At 78.5% G+C, this 10,000-nt stretch overlaps 1 protein-coding gene across 1 annotated transcript in view; it reads left to right on the forward strand.

Moving 5' to 3' along the window:
- Positions 1-98: 98 nt before the first annotated feature.
- The window catches only part of ercc1 (excision repair cross-complementation group 1), a gene marked incomplete at its 5' end in the record, with an annotated part of 19,049 nt that continues 9,147 nt past the window's right edge, over positions 99-10,000 (forward strand). The window contains one exon of the mRNA XM_060823532.1: positions 99-202. Coding sequence (XP_060679515.1) covers positions 99-202 — 104 coding nt within the window. The remainder of the gene's footprint in view (positions 203-10,000) is intronic.

The raw sequence follows: 10,000 nt of genomic DNA on the forward strand, positions 1-10,000 counted from the left end.
AGGAGGGAGGGGCCGAATGGCCGCCTGTCCCTGTGTGTAACGGGCTGGAGGGGCCGAATGGCCGCCTGTCCCTGTGTAATCTCTCTGTCTGTACACAGCGGGGTAACCCCATCCTGAAGTTTATCCGGAACGTTCCGTGGGAATTCGGCGACGTGGTCCCGGACTACGTCCTGGGTCAGACGACCTGTGCCCTCTACCTCAGGTCAGGGGTCGGGGGTCGGGGACGGTGTCGGGGACGGGGACGGGGACGGTGTCGGGGACGGGGACGGTGTCGGGGACGGGGACGGGGACGGGGACGGGGACGGTGTCGGGGACGGGGACGGGGACGGGGACGGGGACGGTGTCGGGGACGGGGACGGGGACGGGGACGGTGTCGGGGACGGGGACGGGGACGGGGACGGTGTCGGGGACGGGGACGGTGTCGGGGACGGTGTCGGGGACGGGGACGGGGACGGGGACGGGGACGGGGACGGGGACGGTGTCGGGGACGGGGACGGGGACGGTGTCGGGGACAGGGACGGTGTCGGGGACGGGGACGGGGACGGGGACGGGGACGGGGACGGGGACGGTGTCGGGGACGGGGACGGTGTCGGGGACGGGGACGGGGACGGGGACGGTGTCGGGGACGGTGTCGGGGACGGGGACGGGGACGGGGACGGTGTCGGGGACGGGGACGGGGACGGGGACGGTGTCGGGGACGGTGTCGGGGACGGGGACGGGGACGGGGACGGGGACGGGGACGGGGACGGTGTCGGGGACGGGGACGGGGACGGGGACGGGGACGGGGACGGTGTCGGGGACGGTGTCGGGGACGGGGACGGGGACGGGGACGGGGACGGTGTCGGGGACGGGGACGGGGACGGGGACGGGGACGGGGACGGGGACGGGGACGGGGACGGGGACGGTGTCGGGGACGGTGTCGGGGACGGGGACGGGGACGGTGTCGGGGACGGTGTCGGGGACGGGGACGGGGACGGTGTCGGGGACGGGGACGGGGACGGGGACGGTGTCGGGGACGGGGACGGGGACGGGGACGGGGACGGGGTCGGGGACGGGGACGGTGTCGGGGACGGTGTCGGGGACGGGGACGGGGACGGGGACGGTGTCGGGGACGGTGTCGGGGACGGGGACGGTGTCGGGGACGGTGTCGGGGACGGGGACGGGGACGGGGACGGTGTCGGGGACGGGGACGGGGACGGTGTCGGGGACGGGGACGGGGACGGGGACGGGGACGGGGACGGTGTCGGGGACGGGGACGGGGACGGTGTCGGGGACGGTGTCGGGGACGGGGACGGTGTCGGGGACGGGGACGGGGACGGGGACGGGGACGGGGACGGGGACGGGGACGGGGACGGTGTCGGGGACGGTGTCGGGGACGGGGACGGGGACGGTGTCGGGGACGGTGTCGGGGACGGGGACGGTGTCGGGGACGGTGTCGGGGACGGGGACGGGGACGGGGACGGTGTCGGGGACGGGGACGGTGTCGGGGACGGTGTCGGGGACGGGGACGGGGACGGGGACGGGGACGGGGACGGGGACGGTGTCGGGGACGGGGACGGGGACGGGGACGGTGTCGGGGACGGTGTCGGGGACGGGGACGGTGTCGGGGACGGGGACGGTGTCGGGGACGGTGTCGGGGACGGGGACGGGGACGGGGACGGGGACGGGGACGGGGACGGGGACGGGGACGGTGTCGGGGACGGTGTCGGGGACGGGGACGGTGTCGGGGACGGTGTCGGGGACGGGGACGGTGTCGGGGACGGGGACGGGGACGGGGACGGTGTCGGGGACGGGGACGGGGACGGGGACGGGGACGGGGACGGGGACGGTGTCGGGGACGGGGACGGGGACGGGGACGGTGTCGGGGACGGGGACGGGGACGGGGACGGTGTCGGGGACGGGGACGGTGTCGGGGACGGGGACGGTGTCGGGGACGGTGTCGGGGACGGGGACGGTGTCGGGGACGGTGTCGGGGACGGTGTCGGGGACGGGGACGGGGACGGTGTCGGGGACGGTGTCGGGGACGGGGACGGTGTCGGGGACGGGGACGGGGACGGGGACGGTGTCGGGGACGGGGACGGTGTCGGGGACGGGGACGGGGACGGGGACGGGGACGGGGACGGGGACGGTGTCGGGGACGGTGTCGGGGACGGTGTCGGGGACGGTGTCGGGGACGGTGTCGGGGACGGTGTCGGGGACGGGGACGGGGACGGGGACGGTGTCGGGGACGGTGTCGGGGACGGGGACGGGGACGGGGACGGTGTCGGGGACGGGGACGGGGACGGGGACGGTGTCGGGGACGGGGACGGTGTCGGGGACGGGGACGGTGTCGGGGACGGGGACGGGGACGGGGACGGTGTCGGGGACGGGGACGGGGACGGGGACGGTGTCGGGGACGGGGACGGTGTCGGGGACGGTGTCGGGGACGGGGACGGGGACGGTGTCGGGGACGGGGACGGGGACGGTGTCGGGGACGGGGACGGGGACGGGGACGGTGTCGGGGACGGGGACGGGGACGGGGACGGGGACGGTGTCGGGGACGGTGTCGGGGGACGGTGTCGGGGACGGGGACGGGGACGGGGACGGGGACGGGGACGGGGACGGTGTCGGGGACGGGGACGGTGTCGGGGACGGGGACGGTGTCGGGGACGGTGTCGGGGGACGGGGACGGGGACGGGGACGGGGACGGGGACGGTGTCGGGGACGGGGACGGTGTCGGGGACGGGGACGGTGTCGGGGACGGTGTCGGGGACGGGGACGGGGACGGGGACGGGGACGGGGACGGTGTCGGGGACGGGGACGGGGACGGGGACGGTGTCGGGGACGGGGACGGTGTCGGGGACGGGGACGGGGACGGTGTCGGGGACGGGGACGGGGACGGGGACGGGGACGGTGTCGGGGACGGTGTCGGGGACGGGGACGGGGACGGGGACGGGGACGGTGTCGGGGACGGGGACGGTGTCGGGGACGGTGTCGGGGACGGTGTCGGGGACGGGGACGGGGACGGTGTCGGGGACGGTGTCGGGGACGGGGACAGTGTCGGGGACGGTGTCGGGGACGGGGACGGGGACGGTGTCGGGGACGGTGTCGGGGACGGGGACGGGGACGGTGTCGGGGACGGGGACGGTGACGGGGACGGGGACGGTGTCGGGGACGGGGACGGGGACGGGGACGGTGTCGGGGACGGGGACGGGGACGGGGACGGTGTCGGGGACGGTGTCGGGGACGGGGACGGTGTCGGGGGACGGTGTCGGGGACGGTGTCGGGGACGGGGACGGTGTCGGGGACGGGGACGGGGACGGTGTCGGGGACGGTGTCGGGGACGGGGACGGTGTCGGGGACGGGGACGGGGACGGGGACGGGGACGGTGTCGGGGACGGGGACGGTGTCGGGGACGGGGACGGGGACGGGGACGGGGACGGGGACGGTGTCGGGGACGGGGACGGTGTCGGGGACGGTGTCGGGGACGGTGTCGGGGACGGTGTCGGGGACGGTGTCGGGGACGGGGACGGGGACGGGGACGGGGACGGGGACGGTGTCGGGGACGGTGTCGGGGGACGGTGTCGGGGACGGGGACGGGGACGGGGACGGTGTCGGGGACGGGGACGGGGACGGTGTCGGGGACGGGGACGGTGTCGGGGACGGTGTCGGGGACGGTGTCGGGGACGGTGTCGGGGACGGGGACGGGGACGGGGACGGTGTCGGGGACGGGGACGGGGACGGGGACGGTGTCGGGGACGGGGACGGTGTCGGGGACGGTGTCGGGGACGGTGTCGGGGACGGTGTCGGGGACGGTGTCGGGGACGGTGTCGGGGACGGGGACGGGGACGGGGACGGGGACGGTGTCGGGGACGGGGACGGTGTCGGGGACGGTGTCGGGGACGGGGACGGGGACGGGGACGGTGTCGGGGACGGGGACGGTGTCGGGGACGGGGACGGTGTCGGGGGACGGTGTCGGGGACGGTGTCGGGGACGGGGACGGGGACGGGGACGGTGTCGGGGACGGTGTCGGGGACGGGGACGGGGACGGTGTCGGGGACGGTGTCGGGGACGGGGACGGGGACGGGGACGGGGACGGTGTCGGGGACGGGGACGGGGACGGGGACGGGGACGGGGTCGGGGACGGTGTCGGGGACGGTGTCGGGGACGGTGTCGGGGACGGGGACGGTGTCGGGGGACGGGGACGGTGTCGGGGACGGGGACGGGGACGGTGTCGGGGACGGGGACGGGGACGGGGACGGGGACGGGGACGGGGACGGGGACGGGGACGGTGTCGGGGACGGGGACGGGGACGGGGACGGTGTCGGGGACGGGGACGGTGTCGGGGACGGGGACGGTGTCGGGGACGGGGACGGTGTCGGGGACGGGGACGGTGTCGGGGACGGGGACGGTGTCGGGGACGGGGACGGGGACGGGGACGGGGACGGTGTCGGGGACGGGGACGGGGACGGGGACGGGGACGGGGACGGTGTCGGGGACGGGGACGGGGACGGGGACGGTGTCGGGGACGGGGACGGTGTCGGGGACGGTGTCGGGGACGGGGACGGGGACGGGGACGGTGTCGGGGACGGTGTCGGGGTCGGGGACGGGGACGGTGTCGGGGACGGGGACGGGGACGGGGACGGGGACGGGGACGGGGACGGTGTCGGGGACGGTGTCGGGGACGGTGTCGGGGACGGGGACGGGGACGGGGACGGTGTCGGGGACGGGGACGGGGACGGTGTCGGGGACGGGGACGGTGTCGGGGACGGTGTCGGGGACGGTGTCGGGGACGGTGTCGGGGACGGGGACGGGGACGGGGTCGGGGACGGGGACGGGGACGGGGACGGGGACGGGGACGGGGACGGGGACGGTGTCGGGGACGGTGTCGGGGACGGGGACGGGGACGGTGTCGGGGACGGGGACGGGGACGGGGACGGGGACGGTGTCGGGGACGGTGTCGGGGACGGGGACGGTGTCGGGGACGGGGACGGGGACGGTGTCGGGGACGGGGACGGGGACGGTGTCGGGGACGGGGACGGGGACGGGGACGGTGTCGGGGACGGGGACGGGGACGGGGACGGGGACGGGGACGGTGTCGGGGACGGGGACGGTGTCGGGGACGGTGTCGGGGACGGGGACGGGGACGGGGACGGGGACGGTGTCGGGGACGGTGTCGGGGACGGGGACGGGGACGGTGTCGGGGACGGGGACGGGGACGGGGACGGGGACGGGGACGGGGACGGTGTCGGGGACGGGGACGGTGTCGGGGACGGTGTCGGGGACGGGGACGGTGTCGGGGACGGTGTCGGGGACGGGGACGGGGACGGGGGACGGTGTCGGGGACGGGGACGGTGTCGGGGACGGTGTCGGGGACGGGGACGGTGTCGGGGACGGGGACGGGGACGGGGACGGGGACGGTGTCGGGGACGGGGACGGTGTCGGGGACGGGGACGGTGTCGGGGACGGTGTCGGGGACGGGGACGGTGTCGGGGACGGGGACGGGGACGGGGACGGGGACGGTGTCGGGGACGGGGACGGTGTCGGGGACGGTGTCGGGGACGGGGACGGGGACGGGGACGGGGACGGGGACGGTGTCGGGGACGGGGACGGTGTCGGGGACGGTGTCGGGGACGGGGACGGGGACGGTGTCGGGGACGGGGACGGTGTCGGGGACGGGGACGGTGTCGGGGACGGTGTCGGGGACGGGGACGGTGTCGGGGACGGTGTCGGGGACGGGGACGGGGACGGTGTCGGGGACGGGGACGGTGTCGGGGACGGTGTCGGGGACGGGGACGGTGTCGGGGACGGTGTCGGGGACGGGGACGGGGACGGGGACGGGGACGGGGACGGTGTCGGGGACGGGGACGGGGACGGGGACGGGGACGGGGACGGGGACGGGGACGGTGTCGGGGACGGTGTCGGGGACGGGGACGGGGACGGTGTCGGGGACGGTGTCGGGGACGGGGACGGTGTCGGGGACGGGGACGGGGACGGGGACGGGGACGGGGACGGGGACGGTGTCGGGGACGGGGACGGTGTCGGGGGACGGTGTCGGGGACGGGGACGGGGACGGGGACGGTGTCGGGGACGGGGACGGGGACGGTGTCGGGGACGGTGTCGGGGACGGGGACGGGGACGGGGACGGGGACGGGGACGGGGACGGTGTCGGGGACGGTGTCGGGGACGGGGACGGGGACGGGGACGGTGTCGGGGACGGGGACGGGGACGGGGACGGGGACGGGGTCGGGGACGGTGTCGGGGACGGTGTCGGGGACGGGGACGGTGTCGGGGACGGTGTCGGGGACGGTGTCGGGGACGGTGTCGGGGACGGGGACGGGGACGGTGTCGGGGACGGTGTCGGGGACGGGGACGGTGTCGGGGACGGTGTCGGGGACGGTGTCGGGGACGGGGACGGTGTCGGGGACGGGGACGGTGTCGGGGACGGTGTCGGGGACGGGGACGGGGACGGTGTCGGGGACGGGGACGGGGACGGTGTCGGGGACGGGGACGGTGTCGGGGGACGGGGACGGTGTCGGGGACGGGGACGGGGACGGTGTCGGGGACGGTGTCGGGGACGGGGACGGTGTCGGGGACGGGGACGGTGTCGGGGACGGGGACGGTGTCGGGGACGGGGACGGTGTCGGGGACGGGGACGGGGACGGTGTCGGGGACGGGGACGGGGACGGTGTCGGGGACGGGGACGGGGACGGGGACGGTGTCGGGGGACGGGGACGGGGACGGGGACGGTGTCGGGGACGGGGACGGGGACGGGGACGGGGACGGTGTCGGGGACGGGGACGGTGTCGGGGACGGTGTCGGGGACGGGGACGGGGACGGGGACGGTGTCGGGGACGGTGTCGGGGACGGGGACGGGGACGGGGACGGTGTCGGGGACGGGGACGGGGACGGTGTCGGGGACGGGGACGGTGTCGGGGACGGTGTCGGGGACGGTGTCGGGGGACGGTGTCGGGGACGGTGTCGGGGACGGGGACGGGGACGGGGTCGGGGACGGTGTCGGGGACGGGGACGGTGTCGGGGACGGGGACGGTGTCGGGGACGGGGACGGTGTCGGGGACGGGGACGGGGACGGGGACGGGGACGGGGACGGTGTCGGGGACGGGGACGGGGACGGTGTCGGGGACGGTGTCGGGGACGGTGTCGGGGACGGGGACGGGGACGGTGTCGGGGACGGGGACGGGGACGGGGACGGTGTCGGGGACGGGGACGGTGTCGGGGACGGGGACGGTGTCGGGGACGGTGTCGGGGACGGTGTCGGGGACGGGGACGGTGTCGGGGACGGGGACGGGGACGGGGACGGGGACGGGGACGGTGTCGGGGACGGGGACGGTGTCGGGGACGGTGTCGGGGACGGTGTCGGGGACGGTGTCGGGGACGGGGACGGTGTCGGGGACGGTGTCGGGGACGGTGTCGGGGACGGTGTCGGGGACGGGGACGGTGTCGGGGACGGGGACGGTGTCGGGGACGGGGACGGGGACGGTGTCGGGGACGGGGACGGTGTCGGGGACGGTGTCGGGGACGGTGTCGGGGACGGTGTCGGGGACGGGGACGGGGACGGGGACGGTGTCGGGGACGGTGTCGGGGACGGGGACGGGGACGGTGTCGGGGACGGGGACGGTGTCGGGGACGGTGTCGGGGACGGTGTCGGGGACGGTGTCGGGGACGGGGACGGGGACGGGGACGGTGTCGGGGACGGTGTCGGGGACGGGGACGGTGTCGGGGACGGTGTCGGGGACGGTGTCGGGGACGGTGTCGGGGACGGTGTCGGGGACGGGGACGGTGTCGGGGACGGGGACGGGGACGGGGACGGGGACGGTGTCGGGGACGGGGACGGGGACGGGGACGGTGTCGGGGACGGGGACGGGGACGGGGACGGGGACGGTGTCGGGGACGGGGACGGGGACGGGGACGGGGACGGGGACGGGGACGGGGACGGGGACGGGGACGGTGTCGGGGACGGGGACGGTGTCGGGGACGGGGACGGGGACGGGGACGGGGACGGGGACGGGGACGGGGACGGGGACGGGGACGGGGACGGTGTCGGGGACGGGGACGGTGTCGGGGACGGGGACGGTGTCGGGGACGGGGACGGGGACGGTGTCGGGGACGGGGACGGGGACGGGGACGGGGACGGTGTCGGGGACGGGGACGGTGTCGGGGACGGTGTCGGGGACGGGGACGGGGACGGGGACGGGGACGGTGTCGGGGACGGTGTCGGGGACGGTGTCGGGGACGGGGACGGGGACGGGGACGGGGACGGTGTCGGGGACGGGGACGGTGTCGGGGACGGTGTCGGGGACGGGGACGGGGACGGTGTCGGGGACGGGGACGGGGACGGGGACGGGGACGGTGTCGGGGACGGGGACGGGGACGGGGACGGTGTCGGGGACGGGGACGGTGTCGGGGACGGGGACGGTGTCGGGGACGGGGACGGTGTCGGGGACGGGGACGGGGACGGGGGACGGTGTCGGGGACGGGGACGGGGACGGGGACGGGGACGGGGACGGGGACGGTGTCGGGGACGGGGACGGGGACGGTGTCGGGGACGGGGACGGGGACGGTGTCGGGGACGGTGTCGGGGACGGGGACGGTGTCGGGGACGGGGACGGTGTCGGGGACGGTGTCGGGGACGGTGTCGGGGACGGTGTCGGGGACGGTGTCGGGGACGGGGACGGGGACGGTGTCGGGGACGGGGACGGTGTCGGGGACGGTGTCGGGGACGGGGACGGGGACGGGGACGGGGACGGGGACGGGGACGGTGTCGGGGACGGTGTCGGGGACGGGGACGGTGTCGGGGACGGTGTCGGGGACGGGGACGGGGACGGTGTTGGGGACGGTGTCGGGGACGGGGACGGTGTCGGGGACGGGGACGGGGACGGGGACGGGGACGGGGACGGTGTCGGGGACGGTGTCGGGGACGGTGTCGGGGACGGGGTCGGGGACGGTGTCGGTGTCGGGGACGGGGACGGGGACGGGGACGGTGTCGGGGACGGTGTCGGGGACGGGGACGGTGTCGGGGACGGTGTCGGGGACGGGGACGGGGACGGGGACGGGGACGGGGACGGGGACGGGGACGGTGTCGGGGACGGGGACGGGGACGGTGTCGGGGACGGTGTCGGGGACGGTGTCGGGGACGGGGACGGGGACGGGGACGGGGACGGTGTCGGGGACGGTGTCGGGGACGGGGACGGTGTCGGGGACGGTGTCGGGGACGGGGACGGGGACGGGGACGGGGACGGGGAGGGGAGTGGAGGGGACGGTGTCGGGGACGGTGTCGGTGTCGGGGACGGGGACGGGGACGGGGACGGGGACGGGGACGGGGACGGGGACGGGGACGGTGTCGGGGACGGTGTCGGGGACGGGGACGGTGTCGGGGACGGGGACGGGGACGGGGACGGGGACGGTGTCGGGGACGGGGACGGGGACGGGGACGGGGACGGGGACGGTGTCGGGGACGGTGTCGGGGACGGGGACGGGGACGGGGACGGTGTCGGGGACGGGGACGGGGACGGGGACGGTGTCGGGGACGGGGACGGGGACGGTGTCGGGGACGGGGACGGGGACGGGGACGGTGTCGGGGACGGGGACGGGGACGGGGACGGGGACGGGGACGGGGACGGTGTCGGGGACGGTGTCGGGGACGGGGACGGTGTCGGGGACGGGGACGGGGACGGGGACGGGGACGGTGTCGGGGACGGGGACGGTGTCGGGGACGGTGTCGGGGACGGTGTCGGGGACGGTGTCGGGGACGGTGTCGGGGACGGGGACGGTGTCGGGGACGGGGACGGGGACGGGGACGGTGTCGGGGACGGGGACGGGGACGGGGACGGTGTCGGGGACGGGGACGGGGACGGGGACGGGGACGGGGACGGGGACGGGGACGGGGACGGTGTCGGGGACGGGGACGGTGTCGGGGACGGTGTCGGGGACGGTGACGGGGACGGGGACGGGGACGGGGACGGGGACGGGGACGGGGACGGGGACGGGGACGGGGACGGGG

Source organism: Hemiscyllium ocellatum, unplaced genomic scaffold (genome assembly GCF_020745735.1).
Source record: "Hemiscyllium ocellatum isolate sHemOce1 unplaced genomic scaffold, sHemOce1.pat.X.cur. scaffold_864_pat_ctg1, whole genome shotgun sequence".
NCBI classification, from domain to species: Eukaryota; Metazoa; Chordata; class Chondrichthyes; order Orectolobiformes; family Hemiscylliidae; genus Hemiscyllium; species Hemiscyllium ocellatum.